The 22,675-nt window shown below is 36.0% G+C and overlaps 1 protein-coding gene across 2 annotated transcripts; it reads left to right on the plus strand.

Annotated features, from left to right (window-relative positions):
* The first annotated feature begins 932 nt into the window (after nt 1-932).
* On the plus strand, nt 933-19,509 carry LOC104219950 (uncharacterized). Of its 2 annotated transcripts, none has more exons than XM_070160058.1 (24): nt 933-1,270; nt 5,838-5,918; nt 6,043-6,142; nt 6,238-6,322; nt 6,451-6,500; nt 7,739-7,818; nt 8,351-8,410; nt 9,465-9,564; nt 9,661-9,738; nt 10,937-11,001; nt 11,092-11,160; nt 11,247-11,324; nt 11,401-11,496; nt 13,607-13,677; nt 14,031-14,108; nt 14,237-14,330; nt 14,837-14,932; nt 15,527-15,744; nt 15,835-15,949; nt 17,642-17,776; nt 17,871-17,978; nt 18,061-18,173; nt 18,240-18,341; nt 18,419-19,509. In XM_070160058.1, the coding sequence occupies exons 1-24, from the start codon at nt 1,226-1,228 to the stop codon at nt 18,912-18,914; spliced, it is 2,613 nt and encodes an 870-aa protein (XP_070016159.1). In that variant the 5' UTR covers nt 933-1,225; the 3' UTR covers nt 18,915-19,509. The 2 variants fall into 2 exon arrangements, with proteins under 2 accessions (XP_070016159.1, XP_009769024.1); XM_009770722.2 differs by having other exon boundaries at nt 934-1,270; nt 17,645-17,776.
* Nucleotides 19,510-22,675: the final 3,166 nt, after the last annotated feature.

A 22,675-nucleotide genomic window follows, 5' to 3' on the forward strand; every position in this document is an offset into this window, starting at 1 on the left:
TATTCAGGAATCACAATGGGGATTGGATTATTGGGGTATATGGAGAATATACCACATACAACCAACACTTTAGATGAATTGAAAGCTCTCCTAAAAGACTGCAACTTGCTGAACAAAATGATTGGATCCCGTTAGACATCAACATTGACTCGGTAGAATTAATATAAATGCTAATTACATGTAACCTAACATATGAGCCTATGACTTGTGAATGCAGGTTGTTAATACAAAGGATGGTGAGGGTCGTGGTAAAGCACACATATAAGGAGCCGAATAGAGTGGCAGACGCAATGGCAAAAGAAGCAGCAAAGACAACATTTTTTGGGTAGATTTAGCTTACTAGCAGTTCCTCTGATGTTTGCAAATGATGTATTTTGGGCAGACATCCTAGGAACTGAAGTTGTTAGAGATTTTCTGGCATGTAATATTGACTTTATATCTCATAACATCGCACTGTTGGGGGAACTACAGTACCCCAGCAATGACAATACTGTGTAACGTATTTTTGGTCAGTAGTTATATAAATATCCGCCCTTTAACAAAAAAAAGAGAGATATTAAAGGTTAATATGATCAATTTTATTGATAATTAATGTTAAAAGATGAATTGCTTAATATGTGTGAAAACAGTAAAAAAATCACGTATTGTGGACCAGAGGGAGTAATATTTACGTCAAACTATACAAAATTATTATGATTAAGTGATTTAATGCAGTTAAATATAAAGTGAAAGAAGTATAAATACATATTATGTATTTATTTGCTTATTAAAAATAACCCTTGTAAATGATTTAAAAAAAAATAGAGTAGGTGAAATAAAGATTCCCCTCCCTAAACAGCAGTGGCATACTCCGGTATTTTCATGTAAATGAAGGGCAATAAAGGATTTTAATAACTAACCAATGTACTGCTTCTGTGTTCCAAAGGTCGGGCCACGGAAAAACACTTCAGATAAACGAGAGAATAAAAACGAAAGAGAGAAGAGAGAGAAAGAAGAGAGAGAGAGAAGCATAGAAGATTCAATTCACTGAGCAAAATAATTTCAATGGCGGTTAGGGTTTTGAATTGATTCCCCAATTTTTCTATACCTCAAAAAAACCTCAAATACTTCCTCTTCTACCTTTTTTTCTCTCCCCTTTTTGTGCCCACTCAAAAACCCTAATTGTCGTTCCTCGCTATCTAATCTACACTACTGGCGCAGTGAATTTTGAGTTCTAGAAGTTTCCATGGGTGCTCAAGAGAAGTCTACGGGAACTAATAATCCGATGCAGGTTAGCTTCGTTTCTTAAATTCACTCCAAAAAATCGCACCTTTGCATTAACCCTAGCACTAATTTCACAGTGATTGGTTTTTCTTTTTTTATTTGGAATTAATATATTACACAATTGATTAAGTGTTTATCCCGAACTAGTTGGGATTGAATATTCACTATATTTTGACTATATTAACTATTTGCTGAGCTAAAAAAATGGATATTTACTGGGAATTCTGCGCACTGTATGTCCGAGTATTTATATTTCGGTTCAGTTTCCTTGTAGACAGAGGCGGAGTCAGGATTTGAAGCTTTTGGGTTCGGGATTCTAGTATTTTTAAGCTATTGGGTTCTAAATTAATATGTAATTTGTATATATCCAATAGAGTTCTTAAGACAAATACAGTGTTTGTAACTAAACCACTGGGTTTGGCTGAATCCATAACCGAAGAGCTAGCTATGCCCCTGCTTTTAGAAGGTACTTTGTAGTGTTAGGTGGCACAATATGTGTTCTACGTTCTTGGTGGGCCTTACCCGGTATATGTGTTAGGGAGAGGTAGCAGATACCCGGTGGAATAGCTGAGGTGTGCGGGAGTTTGCCCGAACACCGCGTCATAAAAAAAAGTCTTCTATACTTGCTTTGTTATACTGTTAAATTCTTATGGGTTTTGTAATTTATGCTCTGGTTATCCAGCCTTCTACAGTTTATATTAGACTAATTTATGTCTTCTGGTTACTGATCAATCTTAACTGAAGCTAGACCTGTATTAAAAAATCAGCCTCTTTCGGTTGGCGCCAAGGGTAACTTATGATTTGTATATCTAATTGGAAGAGCTCTTGCTTGATAGTTGTTTCTGGTACTTAGTTGTTTTTGCTTCCTCTTTTGTGTAACCTGTGTAGGCCGTAGGGTAAGGCAGCCACTTGTCATTATGTTGATGAATTTTTCAATTTTTTATTTTTTAATAGATTGAGTACCAGTTGTTTCTGGCACTCATCTTTTGGATTTTTTTTTGGAGAAAATCATTTACTTAATTGTTTTCCTAAATTGCAGCTTTTGCACTTTTTTTGTAGAAGGAGGAAAAATAGAGCAAATATCAGTAAATATTTTAGCCCCTTTGGGACGGGAAACATATGCATGTGCCTGGAAATGTCATATGCCCCAAAGAAAAATAAGATTTCTCCAAAAAGCATTCAGGTGAAACAGAGCTGGTTTGATTTGAGTGAACTTGTTTCACCTCTTCTTGTTCTTAGGGTGTCTAAGAATGTCCTCTTTAAGTTATAAAAGTCTTAAGCACAAGTTTCAAAATTAGTCTGCAATTAGATTTTTCCTGTTATTTGGAAAGTGAAATGGATATTTCGTACTGATGGATAAAACTTGCTCTTGAGATAAGGAAATGGGATATGGAAAATATAAGAGAGACCTAATCTATCTTCGGATGATGTTGAAGTATGATTTTACAAAATTTTGAGTGACCTAAGATTTGCTACAATGTGATACACAAGCTTCTAACTTAGCTACAAGTTTGAATTGGTGGTTTTTTTAAAACCCCTCCCAATTTAGGTGGATCTATAGTGTTTCCACACTTCCCCTCCAGCGTGACTCGAGCCCAGGACCTAACGGTCATGGGTGGAGGTGCTTTTACCAACTGAGCAAGCCTCACTTGTCATTTGAGTTGGCATTGATGGTTAGTTTTGTTTCTCAATGGATCTGATATGGAAAGAGTTGGAAAACTTGTGAACAGTCGCATCACGAATCTTGCTAGATTACTGAGGGCACAGGCAAGCAAACTTAATATGAAAAAGCACAAAGCTACTTTTGTCTTAATATTGACACACAATATTCAGTATACTATACCTTTTGTCTATGAGATTAAATAGTGTTAGGGGCTGAAAGAGGGCGTAAATTGAACAAGTTTGGCTTGCTAGTGTTGAGTATTTGTGTAGATGTGCTATTGTTGCTTCAACAGACCTTTTGAAGTTAGTTTGATATTAGATTAATGTTAAATTAGTGGGTAGTCAGCCGAAAGTTGGAACTGAGAGAAGCACTTTACTATGTGAGGATTTTAGGGTAAGTAGAATAAGATACTATTTTTTCTGAAGTGCGTTTCTATCATCAAAAACCATCTAGCAGATGCAAAGGTTACGAAATTGAGATTGAGTCAGCCCAAATATAAAGGAGAGACCAATAAGATTAAGGAGCTGACAAAATCCAAAAATTGATCAGTGTTATTTACAGGGGAAAGGTTAATCCAGTTAAATTGATTAAGCACAGCTAACCCTTCAGGGAGTAGCTTGAAGTTGAGATTCCATCAAAACATATACCTAAAAATACTTGCAGGCACCATTGTCCAGATCTTCTTGTATTTCAGTTTTCATAGGCATCTCTAACACTTAAAGACATAACCCATTTTAGTCCGAAAATAGTGAAAAACATGCTCCATAAGTCTGCTGCAACTTCACAGTGGAGGAATATATAAATTAATACTTTTTGATTTGGATTGACAAATACATCACCTGTTAGCTAGCGGAAAGCTATTCTGATGAGGTTGTTTTGTGTTAAACAAGCTCCATCTAAAAACTATCCAACGAAAAAGTAAGACCCAAAAAAATATATCTAGTACAAGTTTAATTCCAATCAGAAAAATGATTGTGAAGTGAGATTATTTAGGATTGTTAGTGCTTAAATGCAGACGACCTAAATATGTGGACTCAGTTTTCCTGAAGAATAGTATGATGGATCATAGATGAAGATGTAGCACATTGAATTAGAATAAGATGGTTGAAATGGAGGAGTACTACAAGACCACTATATGGCAAAAAAATATCTAACTACATGAAATGCAAGTTTGTAAAACGTTTGTGAGACCAGCAATGTTGCATGAGAGTAAATGTTGGACCTCCAAGGCCCAATATATCCACAAGATTAATGTCATAAATGTGCAGATGTTAAGATCTGTATTTTTATAAAGGGGCCTCCTATTATGTAATGTCCACCATTAGCTTATTGCTCGTATGTTTACATTAATAAAATTTTACCTACTTATCAAAACAGAAAAAGAAGATAGGTGTGCAATGGTACAAGTCCGTACAATATTAGATATGATCCTTTATCGACAACGAGAAGTTTTGTGTTGTCTTCTTATTTATCAACAAAGAATATTAAAATGTACGCTATTAGTAGAGGATGCTAAGAGCGAATACATAGGAAAACATCGGATAAGGTCACTCGAGATTGTTTGGTCATATCTTGCATAGATTTCCATATCCATTGGTTGGTACTTGGTAGTTATAGAAGAATATGATGGTTGAAGGTAAAAAGGAGATGTGTTTTCGTTACTTATTAAAAAAGGTAATAAATGGAGACAAAGAAAACCTAAGGTCACACATTGTAATTGTCTCAGAAGGCCTAAAATCTCTCGGAATTAATGCAAACTTAGCTTAGAGTAGAATACCATTTATTAAAGAATCTATATAGGTGATACCAAGTAGTTGAGATTGATTTAGAGGGCCAACTTTTCTTAAATTTCTTAAAAGGAGTTTTATGTAGTATTGGGATGAGCCAATGAATATAGACGATCTACATAGCTTACTCTAACTGATTGGTACACAACATCATTGGTTTGTCAATCAACATATTGGATAGTACGAGCGAAGTTTAGTATAGCATTTGCAGATTGGTAATGGATTGCATCAGTCGAGATTCCATTGGAGGTGACGTTATGCCAATGTAGGATAGTATCTTGGCATTGCTGCGGTAGTTCTTTGGAAAAGTAGATGTTACTGCACTTCCTATTCTTATTACCAAGTGACTTTACCATCTGATATTTGTCGCATAGCAAGTAATCTTATTCTTTTGGATGTGATATTGGGTTATAAACTGCAATTACATTTTCTAAAATAAAAAATAAAAGATATTGGTATTAAACTCTGTCCAGTTTATTTTGATGAAGCAATTGATTTCATTGCTGGCATCAAGAAGATGCTTAATAGTTACAACAGAGTTATAGCAAAAAAGGAATAATGCTAGCTCCAATACAAATGTTGAGGCTAATACTAAGGAGCTAACAAAGTTCAAATAACTATTAAGGGGAATCTACGGTGGGAAACTCTGTCCAGTTTTGTGCAGAAATGAAAAGATCTATCACATTTTTTTCATTTAGAAAGATGTATTAAAGTTGATTAAGGCGCTAATTGGTTGCATGAGTGGAACTGTGTTTGTTTTGCTGTTACCAGCTGAAACTTCGTCTGCAATTCCGGTGTGCAGGAGGTTTTGGAATACTTGTGCGGTTTGTAGCATCTTGTGTTCTGTGCGCTTTTCTGTACTCAATGTAGATTTTCTTTTACATTCTTGTATCTTTATCTCTGTATTTTTTATGAGAATTACCTTGCCTCCCACCTTCCACAAAACAAAAAAGTGAAAAACAAAGAACCTTCCTGCCCTTTCCCAACTATGATTTCGTTACAGGCTGATGAACAATCCTAAGCAGCTTTGACTACTAATATATTTGGCCTTGCAGTTGGTCTTTCTTACTTTCCCATATTAATTTAATTTTGTAAGATTAACCTTTGTCCCATCTATGTTGCAGCGTGTAAAGGTCTACCGTCTTAATGACGATGGGAAATGGGATGATCAAGGGACAGGGCATGTAACTGTGGATTATATAGAGGTGAGTTTTAGTAGAATGTTTGATGTTCAGTTTATACCATTTTGCTTGTGTTGTCAAAAATGATTTATACGAACCAATTGAGAGGGGTTAATTTTATTGCTTGTGATTGTGGATGCTGATGTAGAGATCGGAAGAACTAGGATTGCTTGTACTTGATGAAGATGATAACGAGACTTTGCTTCTGCACCGTATTAGTGCAGAGGATATCTATCGGAAGCAAGAAGGTATCCTCAAGCTCCATAGTTTTGTCCCCTTTCTCCCCTTCTATGACTTCTATTATGTTGTTATTCAGTTTCAGAATAATATAGTCTTCTTTCAGATACAATTATTTCTTGGAGGGATCCGGAGTATTCAACTGAACTAGCTCTTAGCTTTCAAGAGACTACTGGTTGCTCCTATATATGGTAAGTTTTTGGAAAATAAATTTTTACATTTATTTCCTTTTTTCTTGGTTATACTTCCCTCCTTGTTTTTTTAAAAGCTGTTGTAAACATCAGCAAATAACATCTTATGTCATTTTTTTCCTTTGTAGGGACAATATATGTAGTGTGCAAAGGAATATGCACTTCAGCAGTCTTAACAGTAAGTCTTTAACGTAATACCTTTTATACTCTTGAAAAACAGAACATTGTTGAGTTCCCATGATTCTGATTTTTTAAAATTTTGGCTGCAATTATGATATACTCGCATGGGGATAGTCGTATTTCTGGCCCCATGTAGATATATGGAGTATGTACATCGAAAAATTTCGGTCTAATTTTCCCAATTAATTGAGTTGGAAATGGAATTTTATCTTCTTGGTTTAGCATAGATTGCTAAGTCTTTTGGTCCCCAACTCAATTGTCAAACTGGAAATGTGAAAGTCAATTGCAATTTGTTGTCACTTAGTATAAAATTTTTCCCCGACGAATACTTTTGAGTTGCTATTGTTAAACACTTCAATTGCTGTTGTTATGATTGCGAGTCAATTATTCTGTTGGGAACAATTATTAGTTTATGTGAGGCGCATTGTTGATGATTTTGAGATGAGTGTATGTGAGACATGTTATTGACGATATATGATCCACTGGCTGAGTTGGGAGATGGCATGAGAGATACTCTTGAATCAGAATGATTTATTAAAAAAAGTGGATATTGTTGTCTGACTGGTGGAGCTCTTTCTTTAACCTTATTTTCTTTGTGAAGTGTTCATTTTGACGAGGATTACTTTGAACATATAGATGTATTGCTACTACTGTATTCCCTCTTAACTAAATATTTGTAAAAATTAGCTTCCACAGATATTTATTACCAAATTTGTTTCTCATGTTCATATTTCATTTTTTTTTTAAAATTAATTGATTAACTTGGATTTACGAATAGCATTTGTACCATCTTGGTATCTCTTTTATTTAATAAAGTTTTACCTTATCAAGAAATAACTTGGATGTACGAATCGATAATCTTGACCTCATAAAGCTGGGCTATCACGTGAAACGGGATTGAGGCTGTATGTTCTGCTGTCCACCTATATCAGAGATCCTCCAATGGATAGTCTGGGGTTCATGATATTGTAGTCTGGGGTTCATGATATTGTAGTCTTGATTGTTTCTGGAAAAAAGAGAGTAAAACTATAAGTATGATGTCAAAGGAAATAGTAAATTGATGCATTACAGAAAAAGGTTCACATAGTTTCACTCCTACTTCTAGGACACCTGTCATTGGGCGGGCTCTCTTTACAAATTATTGTTGGTTTCTATTGGCTCATTTTTTGTACCTAGCGGAAAAAGGTTTTATGTATTTTACTTATTTATTTCTTTTTTCTTCCTAACTATTTTCAGATGAAACATTTCATAGTGTCAACAGTGACCTGAGGGAGTTGCCCCCGGTTGAGCTTTCTACGCTTTCCCAGATGCTAAAGGTATATCTGAATGTCCACCTTCCAGTTTTTCCTATCTTCTTAAATAGTTCAAATGCCTTTTTCTTATATTGCCCTGATGATCACCTATTCTCAAAGTTGCACCCAAGGGTTTGGCTAGTGGTCAATAAAGTTTTGTGTTTTTTTTTTTCTTGGAGACCTGAGTAGGTGATTTCTTCCCATCTGCTAAGCCTTGGTGGCTAAGTTATTCAGTACCTATAAATAACTGAGGTGTGCGCAAGCTCGCCCAACATTATTGAAAAAATTAGTTGTTCTCAAAGTTCCAATGTCTATTAGGTTTGTGGTTAGTTGCAACCTCGAGGCCTTTAACACTCTCCTTGGTACCTTCCACATCCCAACCAAATAAAAAAGCCTGTAAAAGTAAAAGGTTTAGGGCCAATATCATTATAAGGGATGCAACATAGGAAAAACTCTCTTTTATTTTTTGCGAAGGCAATACTCTTTCGAGTGCTGTAAATCTTTTCATACTGTTTGCTGATTTCTGAAAATTTGTTGTTTATTGTTTGTTTTGCAGACAGTTGTGGAGAGTGGCATTGCTGATCAGTTGCGTGTTACAGAACTAATATTGCATGATGTGAGATTCATGAATCTCTCAGCTCTCTAAGCTTGATTTCTTTTCAGACAATAAATCTTCATTAAAATGAGGGTTGTGTGACCTCATATTAGCATCAGTAATATCTCCCTCGTAGCAAAGAAGCCAAGAGTGGCAATGGTTGTGAAACTGCTTCGAGCTTGTCAGCTTAGGAATTGTTCGCTATCATATTCATCACCTATCTTGAAAATGCAGATGTTGGGTCTTCCCTTTTTAGAAGCAGTTATTGATTACACTAACAATAACGGGATGAGAACTATATTATCTGTTATAGATAAGTTGGAAAAATGGAAACTGAACCATGAGTGGATGTTACCTTTGTTTTCATATATTAGGTATAAAATTTTTGTTGAGTCTCGCACATCGACTTAGGAATGGTTGATCTCTTTATATGGCTTGGGCAATCCTCACCTCACGAGCTAGCTTTTGAGGTTGAGTTAGGCCCAGTGTCCATTTCTTATCAATTTTGATAGGTGTGGTAAACTTTTCAGTGCCTTTAAAATTGTGGTTGTATGTACAGTTTAGTCTTTCGTACTGCCAGGGCCCCTTCGTCAACCACTCTTCACCCCCTGATTTTTCCCACTTTAGCCCTCTTCCCCATCAAACTGTATTCAATCTGGGCCCTGGTAGCTTAACAGAGACCCATAACTCCTTTGGGATCTGCACAGAATTTTCCGTCGCCGGCGAAACTCCGGCGTAATCTCTAGTGATCCCTCAGTTTCCCTCCCTGCCTCTTTCATCCTTATACCAGTCTTGGAATAGCTGGAGGCCTTTGAATCCTTTGTGCTGTTTGTGATATCCTTTATGCAAAGTGCAGTACTCTATTCAAGTTTTTGGTGCACTCTCCAAGGAGTTTCTGATCTATGTAAGGCGAGAGAAAATGCCCCCCCTCCCCCCCACCCTCACCAAAAAAAGAAAAGAAAAGAAGTGTTTCGCACTTTTTATTGATCTTGGATCATCCTAAAATTTGCTTGTTTATTCATTTGTTTTCTGGGTCATGGGTGAATCACTCTGAGTTGGATTTTTTCTTCTGCAGCAAGATTTTTTCCGTAAGCTGATGGATTTATTTAGCATCTCTGAAGATTTGGAGAACATTGAGAATCTTCACATTCTTTTCAAAATAGTGAGAGGAATCAGTTAGTATTGTCTATTTGTCACCCGTTTTTCTTTTGCGAATACTTCTGCTTGTTTTTGTGGGTGTTAACTAATCAGCATGAAGTGGGTTTTTGCAGTTATGCTCAATAGCTCTCAGATCTTTGAAAAAATATTTGGTGATGAGCTGATAATAGATATTATTGGGTGTCTTGAATGTAAGTTTTTTTATCTTATTACTTTCAGTTTTTAGTTAAAATGACTTCTTTTGATCCCAATGGAACTCTATCTTAATAGGATTGCTTGAAGACCTGTAGTGGATGCGCTCCTTTCTTCTATCTTAATTATATTTGCATTTTAGTTGCGGTATATGGTAACCAATTTTGCTTCTTTTACGCATGAGCGTTAGCCGCTAGCTCTATGATTAGAATTTCAGCTTGATATGGTTCATTTTAATTTCCTTATCTACAACAACAACTACGCCTCAGTCCCAAACAAAGTTGGGGTCGGCGATATGAATCCTCACTTCTTTCCTTAAGCTCAACTCATATCATAATCATACCAAAATAAAATAAGAGTAGTACTGAAATTAAGTTTTTTTAATATATATATGTATGTATGATAATAATAATAATAAAATAATATGAAAAGTTGTCTTAACAAATTTAAAGCCTATTCCTAACTAGTAAATATCAATGTATGTTTTGGCAATTCAGTGGAAAGTTTAATTTGCAGATGTGAAAGGTAAATGTATGTTTTGGCAACTGAGTTGCAAATTTTTTATGCATTATGCTGTTAGTTGTTTTATTTGATTTAAAGAGCAGTTTTTTTTTTTTTGTGTGTGTGTGTGTGTGTGTGTGTGTGTGTGTGGGTGGGGGGGTTGATAATTGGATGACAGTAGAAGAGAAAAGGTAGAATATATGCGCAAGGTAAACTAGTGTTTGATTATATTATCTCCTCTACTTGAGAAACTGAGTCACTTATCCGCAAAAAGGGGTGACTGAGTCTTTCATTTGGTGCTCTTTAGATATGCTGCTAATCCTCCTGTTTCGGGGTTTGACCTTGCTTTCTCTTCTGGTATGTGCTTGTTGAAAACTGAAAACTTTTACTAGACCAAGTGCTTAGGTACAATCCTTGTTTATTTACGTCATACTTTAGAATGTTGAACTCAATCTCTATTGTTGTTGAAGTTGGAAACTTTAGGGCTTTTCATTGTTATTGGCGAAGTTTTTTGAGTTGTATATAACAAGGACATTCTTGATGCGCGTATAGCACTGTGGATTGTGAATTTGGGTTTCTTGTATGTGGATAACAATAATCTGTTTGATGAGTTAATATTATTTTCCATTTTCAAGCTTTCATTGCTTACTTGTTGATCTTATTTTGGAACGGCCTGATGCATATTTTGGTCAACAGATGATCCAGATGCTCCTCATGTTCATCATCGCAATTTTCTGAAAGAGCATGTGGTCTTTAAGGAGGTATGTTATGTTTCTTTTCTACTCCATACCTCCTACTGACTTCCGAGGAATGTTTGCTGAAGTGTCTTGTTTCCCTTGTGGGTGTGGTAGGCTATAGCTATTAAAGATCCAATAGTCCTTTCAAAGATACATCAAACATACCGAGTTGGCTATCTGAAGGTGATACTTTTTTTTTTCTTTTATTAGCTTTTAGACCGCATGCTGTACTACCAATGAAACTTATAGTTTGTGGGACTAACATTCAGGATGTCATTTTGCCTCGAATGTTGGATGACGCAACAGTTGCAAACCTTAATTCCATAATCCATTCAAACAATGCAGTTGTAAGATTTGCTCCTGTAGTTAAAATGTTCTATCTTGTGGTTATTATGGTCTCCTGATTATTTGGTTTTGATATAGGTTGTATCTCTGTTAAAAGATGATAGCACCTTCATTCAGGATTTGTTTGGAAAGTTGAAGTCGCCTTCTACATCTGCAGAGTCAAAGAAAAATTTGGTAAAGAAAATTGTTGTTTCCTCTCTTGCATTGCAGCTATTAATTGATTTCTTTGTTCTTTTCTCAGAAGACATTTAATTGTTCACTATCTTGTCAGCTTCTGATAATTGCTTGTCCTTGTAGTCTTTGGATTCTTATCTTTTTTTTTTGTTGTATCATCATTCTTTTATATTCCTTTTGCTTGCTGTTTTGTCAGTAATTGAATTGGTCAAACATAAGATTTGAGGGCAATCTTTTCCCTCTTTATACTCGTTGATAATGATAATAGAGTAATTTCTTGTTAACGATATGGGGAAACACTGCAATCAAGATAGAATACCACGTAAAGAACCTTACAAACAAACATGGTTCTCTACAAAGAGCACCCAAATCTTAAGTACCAACCTTAATCTTAAAGGTGCTCCAAAAATATATAAAAAGCAAAAATATTCCTATAATCTGTTCAAAAGGAATTTCAATCTTTAATGCATTCTCGTTCCTTTCCCTCCATAATGTCCACATGACCGCTAGGGGTGCTACTTTCTGCTTTTATTCTACTTCTCTCCCTGACGACTCCAAATATATTCCACACCATACACCATAACTTGTGTGCAATAGGACAATGACGTAACAAATTGTTGACACCGTCTCCTGCTATCTTTCACATAAAGCACCACCTTGTGTGTATCTTCCTCCTCTGCCTCTATTAGCACCTTGTTGGTGCTTTAGTAACCACATTCTATTAAATACAAAAAAAATACACAAATTGCATCCTAAAGTTTTCCTAAAAAGTCATTTTCACAATCCAACTTTACTTTCATCCTTTTTTTTTTTTAATGTAATGGTGGTGTTCGAGCCAGCTTGCGCGTATCTCGACTATTTCACGGGGTACCTGCTATCTCTCACCAGCGTAGGGTAAATTTGTCTACCAAGGCTTAGGTCAATGGGCAAAATAACCTAGTATTTTTTTGTCTCGGTTGGTGAGAATTACATGCATTCCACCCTCTCCTCCTGGAATTGATTGTGTCGAGCGCCTCTTCCCTCTTATTACCCTTGGCTTATCACCGACCCTCTCCCCATTCTTGATATGGGTCATTTATTAACTGATGAATCCCAATGGTCTTCCATATATTAGATCAATTCAGGATCTCATGATTTCTCCCGACTCATGTCTAGGTTACTAATCTTGAGCGGAGTGGGAGTGGGAATATCAGCTTGCATATAATAAATAACCCAATCCAGAGATTGTAAATACTCAATGTTAAGTTGCAAAAGACAATTTCACTACATTGGACTTTGTGAATCATTCAATGGAAGCCATGCGTGATGTCATTTCTCTTTATATTAAAGACGTTTCAGTAGTTGCATCTTTTTCCTTTTTGGTGGGAGGGGGGTGGTAAGGGTCATTTTTCCAGAATTTTTTGGGTTTATTTATAAACAGCAAGCTGAGGGATTTCTTTTTAGTTAGTTAATTTCCATTCGAATTGTTTAAAGCAAGTGGAATACGAAACTCTTGGTATCCTGGCCATATAAAAGAAAATATTTTCAATCAATTTCTCATCAGGGCTAGATCTTCCTTTTCCCTTTTAAGCCTAGAAAGAGTGTGCTGGTTAGATATAGAAGTTGCCTGGCGCAAATGTAGGAAAATTTCGAACTCAGGTGGGAGTAGAATTTGCAGAATTATATATCGTAGTGTCTGTCTAACATTAGTTCCAAAATTTACTTTTTATGCTATTCACCTGTAGTGAGATTGCAAAGAGTAGTTGAGCTTGTTGGATGACAGGCTAGAAAATTATTGTCTTTTCTTCCACCACAAATCCAAAAAATCTGGAATGCACAGGTTGGAGTCAAGCCTAACTCCTCCATCACTATGATGGACTTTTGATTTAAAAAAAATCCAAAAATCTGTCCCTGGCAGCTCATAATATATCCTTTATTGAGCTATGATAATAATAGGTAAATCATGTACTTATTCCTCTTTCAGCCATCCCTAAAATGTATGGTAGTAACTTTACGTCTTGACCTAATACTTTTCTGTTCCTTATTCTTATATTTGGCGGGAGACCTTGATAGGGTACTTGTAGTCTCATCATTGTTGCACTGAATGTTTCCTTTTCTTGGATTTGGGTAGGTGCACTTCTTGCATGAGTTTTGTACTTTGAGTAAGAGCTTGCAAGTGGTCCAGCAACATCGGCTATTTAGGTATGCATCACACATGAATGTCTTTAGTATGAAATATCAGTCCAAATTATCTTATGTTGGAAGGAGGAGCGAAACAATCAACCTATTGATATTGGAAGAATCCGTTACTTGGAGCAATGGTCAAGTTGTCTCCGTGTGACCTATAGGTCACGGGTTCGAGCCGTGGAATCAGCCACTGATGCTTGCATCAGGGTAGGCTGCCTACATCACACCTTTGTGAGGGTGCGACCCTTCCCCGGACCCTGCATGAACACGAGATGCTTTATGCACTGGCCTGCCCTTTTATTTATTTATCTTATGTTGCTTTTATAGCAAATGAGGTGATAGAACTACAAATACTATTATGGTTGCAGGGATCTTGTTAATGAAGGGATATTCGATATCATAGCTGATGTTTTGCAGAGCCAAGACAAAAAGCTAGTTCTGACGGGGTAATGGACCATATCGTTATATTTTAGCAAGTAGACTCTTTTTCTTTTCCTTTTCCTTTTGTCTTTGCATATCATTGTGGTTGTCGCTTCCCTGAAGTTCTTATCCGAAATGATTCTAACTGATGCAGGACAGACATCCTCATTCTATTCTTAAATCAAGATCCAAATCTTCTGCGATCTTATGTAATTCGTCAGGAAGGCCTTGCTTTGTTTGGACTTCTGGTGAGCAAAGATTAGGTTTTTCTTCTTTTCTTGTTCCATAGGTTATTAAAATCAGTGTGACTCTAGCTGTTAGTTACCTGCTCCTAAAATGCATTCTTTCATGTAACATTTATTCAACTGTTGGGATGTGCTTCAATATACGGATTTTGTTATCTTATGCCTATCCCCTTCAACATGTTAAGTTGTGAGGCGTCTGCTGTCGTGTGAGAATGTTCAGTTATTCTATGCTGTGAATGTGGTATGTGATTCATGAGATAAATAATTGGAGAAGGTGGTTTGTCTTTCCTCCATTTCTCATTTTGATGTTTCCTGTTTCCATATGCTGGATATTTTCCTAATAGCAGCACTAAGACGTGTCCTTTTTTTTCCGGCTTAGACGATACTTGTTAATTTTACCTCTCACATTTTTTTCCCTTGGCTTTACATTCCTCTCAAATGGAGGGTAGCCGTGCTTGTTGCCATGCAAGGTACTAGAAGTAAATAATAGCATGGTTTCAAATTTGCAGGTCAAAGGTATGCTAACAGATTTTGGGGATGACATGCATTGCCAGTTTCTTGAAATTCTGCGCAGTCTCTTGGATTCATATGCATCAGGAACCCAGGTGCTTTTCCCATAACTTTTCTGATTTTTCCATAATAGTTTTAATTTTCTGTTAAAATTTAGTATCTTGTCCAAAAAATTCAGGTTAGTCAAGTTAATGACAGGATTGGCTTTTAAAACATGGATATATACAATGTCCTTTTTTCTCCTACAGATCTAGAATTTTGTTTCTTATGTCTTCTCAAGTATTGTGATGGTGAGTGGAACATCTTACGCAATTCTATTTTTGACTGATAATGTCTGACCTTTCTAAGCGGGGAAACTGCATTTCAATATTCTGACCATCTGTAACTAGGGGAAGGGAAGGGTAAGGAAGAAACTGTAGAGGAAGAGGAAACACAGTTAAAAACTAGAGGGAGTAGAAAAACCATTATCCTGGCACCATATTTTTTCTCCTTCCTGAAGTTCTAAGGATAAATCTTTGCACGATTTGGGCTAGCAAATGAGTTTTAAACGAACGAGGCTGGGAGGACCTATAGGAAAATGGATAAATAATGATAACAGTATTTGGATAAGGTTGTTCTCTCTAGTCAACAGCTAATTTTGACTTTTATTTGCTTCAAGCTCTTGATTATCTTCCTTAAATTTGTTCCAGAGAGAGGCCATTGTTGAAATTTTCTACGAGAAGCACCTAAGTCAACTCATTGATGCTATAACATCATCCTGCCCGGCAGACGGTGCTGCAGAAACTGTCCGTAACTCGGAGTGCTCTGATGGAGGAACTGAAAAGCAAAGCAGCGTCAAGCCTGAAATACTACTAAATATTTGTGATCTCCTATGTTTTTGTATCGTGCACCATCCTTATAGAATAAAGTAATCTTCTCATCTTGGTATGCTTTTACTTGGTTCCTAAATGCTAAATTTGATTCTTTGGTTTAATGTTGATTCTCTTCTGTGTCGCAGGTGCAACTTTCTTCTAAATAATGTGATAGATAAAGTTCTCTTTCTGACACGAAGAAAAGAAAAGTACCTGGTAGTTGCCGCTGTTAGATTTATGAGAACTCTTATTTCGCGCAATGTGAGTTGTTTACTTCTCTTAAGCAAGAGAACGTTGTCTGTGGACATGACTTAATTGACTCAAGTTTTGATTTATTTCTCCTCTATGGTCAATGTGTTACCCTGTGAAATGAGCTTAGATGTTTTGAGAAGCAGCCCCCAAGGCTTCGGACCAACAGTAAAGGAATTAAAATGCGGGATATGTGGTAGGAGCACGTCACGACTTTGAACCATACCTAGGACTAAATCCTGGTCTTTTAGTGGTTGGAGGGTAGAGGGTGGGTCTGTACTCTCCTGAGTTTTGAACTTGTCCACCACCTGTGGTTGGGCCAGCTAATCCACAGGGGATCTGTGGACCATTTGGAAAAGATATGTTTTTGCATAGTACTGTAGATGGGCATGTAATGTTTCTTTTAATGATCCCCCATTTTCTGTTTTGTTCTGTTAGTCTTATGGTGATTCATGAGTCTGTGAAGGCCCAATAGACTTGGCAAACGTCGAATGAAACTGGTTGGGATCTTATGTAGGTTTTTATCTGATAATAACTAGGTAAAACTGCCAAGACATTAGAGTTGGCCTAAAATTGTATGTAGAGTCAACAGAGAGGTAGAATAGGGCGGAATCAGAATTTAAGAACAATTCTTGTAAAATAGGTCTAGGTTCTACTTGTTACATCCATGTATGCACACACTGAGAGCCGATTTTTGTAAAATATTAAGTAAGATTTTCTGCTAAAAAGTTTAATATTACGATTTTTGAAGCTCTTTTTTCAGCACTTGACAGATAATTTTTCACCCTCTAGTTAGCTAATGTCTTATCCTGCGACTTTTACTTGCGTCAGTGAATAAGTATACTGTATGCATGTTTTACCACGCTCTAGTAACCACAACTAATGAGATAGATTAGTAGGTTTGAGGTAATGTCACTCTGATTGAGTTAAAGATAATCTGTTGAAACATTGAGCTTCTTTGAATTTGTAGAGGATTGTACTGTAGTAGTTGTAATGTCACTCTGATTGAGTTAAAGATAATCTGTTGAAACATTGAGCTTCTTTGAATTTGTAGATGATTGTACTGTAGTAGTTGTAATTGCTTACTAAAATGACATGGAAGATTGTAGGTTTTGTAGGTACTATTCAGAATTGAAGCATTATCTTCTTTTTTGGGTTCGTTAGTGTAAAGTAACTTTCTAAGAATGGTTTCAAAATTTTGGACCAGAATATTATAAGTTATGATTCTTTTTTTTTTTCCTTTTCTTTTGTTCATAAAAGTAAATTATACTGAACGGTCTGATTTAGTGTATGGCTGCGAAGAAACCATACTCTATCCTTTGGGGATAAGAGCTAAATAGTGCCTTCTTTTTGGTTGTACTGCTTAAATGTCCTTCAAGTCGGTTGAAGTTTCTTGAAAGAAGAGAATAATAATAAGAATATTGTGTATAATATTCTTAATAATTATTCTCATAAATTAGAGACACCCAAGACCTTCGAAATTTTCCTTATCTCACATAACCTAAACTCCTATATAGTGAGTCAACTTCTATAACCAACCAATTTCATTAAGAGTTTTTCTCTATTCTTCATATATCTTTTCACATGGCAGTAGAGCTTTTACAAATTTGGCAGAAACTAAGGTGTAATATTATGTTCATTATTTCCGAGTGTTTCCCTTCTGTGTATTTGTGAATATATTCAAATTCTTCTAAGTACGATCAGCAGGATGAGCATTTGATGAATTACATAGCGAAGCACAATCTCTTAAAACCAGTGGTTGATGCTTTTGTTGCTAATGGAGACCGCTACAATCTTCTAAACTCAGCTGTTCTTGAGCTTTTTGAGCATATTCGTAAGGTAGCATCTTATTTCCTTCACCTGCTTAGACTGTGTAAAAGTAAGTGTGACATGGCTTCTCTTATTTCTTAGGCTCTGACATGACTTAATGCAGGATAACTTGAAGATATTGCTCAAGTATTTAGTGGACTCATTCTGGGATGAACTGGTCAAGTTTGAAAAGTTGACATCTATTCACTCTTTGAAAATTAAATATGAGCAGGTATTGTCCATTCCTGCGCGTATTTTTCACCATCGCTCTCTTGAAAGTGATGCTTTGCTCATAATCGGTTATTTGGGTCTAGTCCCTAGATTGTTCAGGAACCAGAAGTGTTGGCGATCTGTTAGACGACCCTAGGAAAAGAGTTAATGAGCGTGGTTTAGAGAAAGAAGAAGAAGAATATTTCAATGAAGACAGGTATGCCTTTTTACTTCTTTGCATGTAAAACTTTATATGGTAGCCACTGAATATGTATTCCTTCAGTGATGAGGAAGATTCTGCGTCTGCCTCTGTGGCCAATGCAAGTAGGGCGCAGGCTCAGCCAGCCTTGCCTAATGGGTCTGCTCCAAGCCCCTCATCTGTGAGGTAAGTAGCTGTTACTGCTGGAATCTAGATTTATTAAATTGAGAGAACATATTGTGAGACACTCATTGTTGCTTTAGATCTGGGGCACTTGTTGATTATGATGATGATGAGGATGAAGAAGATTATAAGCCACCACCTAGGAAGCAATCTGATAATTCTGATGAAGATGCGGAGTCTTTTCCGTTGAAACGAAAGCTATCTCCGAAAGAAGAGCCTGAGCCAAAAAGGTTGCAGCGGATTGCTAAAGGCTCAAAGTCTCGAGACGGTGTTTTCGCTGCTTTGTGCTCAACCTTAAGTCAAGCAGTTTTGCCCTCTAAAAAGACAGTAAGTACAGCACAAGATGGTCCATACTCAGATGTAGACAAGAAGTCTGTGGAGTCCAACCATGAGGAGAAGGGGAATTCTACTGATAATGGGAGTGCTGATTTGGATAATCATGACGACCAAGAACCAACTTGTCCTAAAAGTTTTTCTGAAAGCATGCACAGTTCTCCAGATAATAGGCAGAGGGGAGATGAGCATCCGTTAATACCGCCAAAATCATCTCCTGAAATGGCTGTAAATGGATCATAACTCCTCTTCTGAGACCATCATGCCATTTTGACTCCCAAGTCCTACCGTGGTCTACAAGAATAGCTTAGGCATGTGCTTGCTTCAAATCAGCTCTCTGCACAACTTCAACATGAGGAACGAGCCAACAGGCAATTCCATTGTCGAGTTTCTTAAGTATTGGTGGAGGGGAGTCTGTACAGTGCCGTTGCAAGCGCGGGAAGAGATTAGTATCCCTCTTGGCTTCTCTTTTGTTTAGCATTTCCTATTGGTCCTGTAAAACATTCCATAGCTATAGAGTTTTGCTTTCTCCAATTCTTTGTTTTATCCCTACCCCATCTCCATTCTAACTTTCCTTAATATACAATGCATAGGGCACCAGCTTTTGCCCTTGAAAGGTTATTCTTCGATTTCGTGGGCGTAGTGACCCAGTGTTGCGTTAGAGAGGTCAGTATTGCTTGAGGCCAAGTTTTTTTATTTCAATGTTGTCTAATTTATACGGAATTGTATATTATAATTGTGGACAATCAACTTTGGCTGCAAATATGTACATTAGAGCTGCTCCTTTTTAAAAATATGAATGATCAAACATTCTATATCTCAAGTTATTTTTTGTGAATATGCCTTTCTGGTACTTTTAGAGATATCTCTTCATATATAAGAAATCAAACATGTCGTGATAAATGTTGTCTAATTTAGGTTGTCTTTTACCTATGAAACACTTTCGCGGGATGGAAGCAAAACTCTTGCTCAATCAAATACGGTGTTGATTAGTTTGTTCATCTAGGGTGTGTTTGGTATGAAGGAATGTTTTCTAGAAAAAGTTTTCATGGCCAGAATTTTTTTTTTTAGTGTTTGGTTAGAAATTAGAAAATATTTTCTTGAAAAATTATTTTTTATGCTGCTCTCCTCACCACCCTTCCCCCAAGTCTAAATGTTTCCTGTGCTCTCTCCTCTCCCCCTCCCAAATACCCAACATTTTTAGGATTTTTATTTTTTAAAGAATTTAATTATTCTTATAAAAATTCACACAAACCTAAAGGGGCTGGTGCTTTAATTTTTTTAAGCAAAAACAACATTGGAATTTGTGTGCTATAATTAAAAAGAAGATACTTTTTTTTTGGTTGAAAAAGAAAGTAATCTTTCTACAACATTAAAAGGAAATATTATTTTTACTAAAAAGAAAGAAAATGGTTTTTACTATATCATTTTGTTGAAATAAAAGAAACTATTTTTTTTATATCATGAAAAGAAATACTTTTTTATGTTATTGTTATTGTAAGCTTAACCAACATATAATTGTTTAGTTCCAAAGGAAATCCACGCTCTCGTCGCGTTATAAATTTAGATGCATTTACTCTTATATTCTATGCTCTCTACCTTCAAGGTTGTTTACCCTCAAAATCCGATAACAAATGAATTTATACACGGTTTTAAAGATACGTGATATAATTTGACACAAATTGAGAAAACAGATTAATATTGAAATCAATAACAGAAAAATGAATGCAAACTGTGAGCACGTGATTTTTGCCCTATAGGAATTATTCCCATAAAATACATAGAACAGTTTTTTTCCTTTTTTACAATTTTATAGGATTTTGTGGGGATTTGTACTAATTGTTTGCATTTCTGTGCATGTTTATTTTTGTTAAAATCATGAAAATGCAAAAAACACCATGCATTGCATTTATGTGTCATTTTCATATTTTTAGGATTAATTAGTTAATTATTTGTTTTATTAAAAATAAAAATCACAAAAATGACTTACTTTTACATTTTAACCTTTTAATTTTAAATTAGTAATTTCCTTTTTTTTTAAAAAAAATTTAGGAGCAATTAATTTTTGTAAATATTATATTAGATAATTAGCTTAATTTTGTAAATTAATTTAATTTGAGAGTGTCACGCCCCGAACCTGGGCCTGGACGTAACACGACACTCGGTGCCTGACTACATGTGACCGAGCAAACCAACTGGCTGACTGAATCAACATGTGGTATCATAACATACTGAATGCGGAAGATAAACTAACACATGCTGATATACTGAAAGTCTGGATGATATAAATCAAAGTGCGGAAATATTAATACAATTCTGAAACATATTTGTAGCCAACATAGCTTAATATGAAAAGCCCGTGACTTTGTCTAACTGTTACTCTAGTCTATGAAGCCTTTATTTGATTACTGAAAATACAAACTGTATGTGAATACTGAAGACTGTAGTAATGATAATGCCCCGAAAGAATTGGGGATCACCAAATAGCTGGTACGAGAATCCTAGCGCTCTGAATCATCAACCTGTAAATCATTACATGCATCGTGAGATGCAGGCCCCGGGCAAAAGGGACGTCAGTACATTTGAATTGTACTGGTATGTAAAGCAACCGAAAGAAAGAATTATAAATGCTGATAACTGAGAATTGATAATTGATCACTGAAATGATACCTAATAACTGAACTAAACAAAGGAAGTAAGGATATGAATACTCCTTCTTCTGAATGATGAACAATCTGTTTATCTGAATATTAAACTGCAGCCTCAAGCCCAATATATATATGTGCAGCGGCCTCGGGCGCAAGTATACGTATACATAACTGCGACCTCAGGTCCAAAATGCATAAAGCATAAACTGCGGCCTGAGGCCCAAAGATGCATAAAGCATTAACTACGGCCTCAGGCCCAAATACAGGTGTTCGACATTCAGATATTTAAAATTAGGAATTGAGAATCATACTGCAATACATAATAGTGAAATACTGAATCACGCTGAGTTACATGATACAGGAATACTGGATCACACTAAGTTACATTATACTAAAATACTGAATCATACTGAGTTACATAATACTGGAATACTGAATAGGACTAGAATGAGACATGTATTCTTGAACTGGTTGTGAACACTGAAACTTCAACTGTTTATGGCATGCTGAGTAAGCTATACTGAGACTTAGGGACATCAAACCCAAGTCTATATTGAATACAAACGGAGCTCACAACGTTCAGAATGAAAGTATGAACGAGTTATGAAGCTAGAGAATAGAAGTCCTACAACTATTCAATAAACTAGGCTTAACTATATTTCTGAGGCAATTGATACGTCGTAAAAGAAATGTAGTGTAGGGAGAATCATTAAAATTCCCAGACATAGAGAGTTAGCCTCACATATCTTAACTTCCTGCTCTTGAGCATAATACAACATTCGCCAACCCTTTCAACTTTAATCTATATCAATACAAGTCAAAGGGATTCCAAATTAGCAACAATAGTCATGTTTTGGTCACTTAGGCATTTTATCAAACACTCGATGGCATAAAGTTTCATATCCCTTATTAATGGTATTTCTACACCCAATAACCCATTCTCTTGCTCTTAGATAAATTCTAAAGTCTCAAATGGTTATAAACAACATTATTCTTTATCACCTATAAGATAATCAACACCCATAACCAATAATAACCTATCAACAACCCAAACCTATCACTGTTCATGCTTTTCTATCAAACCCATCAACTCATATCTCATGAAATAGAGTCTATAATCATTAATTCAATGATAGAATCAACTAGAGGGTGAAGATATTACCTTTTTGAAGTTCAACCTCCTTAAATTCAAGTTCTAGGGTTTCTTCTCTCATCAATGATGTTCCAATCGAATATCTAATGATATGGAGGGTTTACCCATGTTAATAAGATGTTGAGAAATTGAAATAAATATAGAATCACCATTAGAACTTACCTTGGGTGGTGGAGAGACACTTGAGGAGTTAGGTTTTTGAG

Source organism: Nicotiana sylvestris, chromosome 10, assembly GCF_000393655.2.
Source record: "Nicotiana sylvestris chromosome 10, ASM39365v2, whole genome shotgun sequence".
Taxonomy (NCBI): Eukaryota; Viridiplantae; Streptophyta; class Magnoliopsida; order Solanales; family Solanaceae; genus Nicotiana; species Nicotiana sylvestris.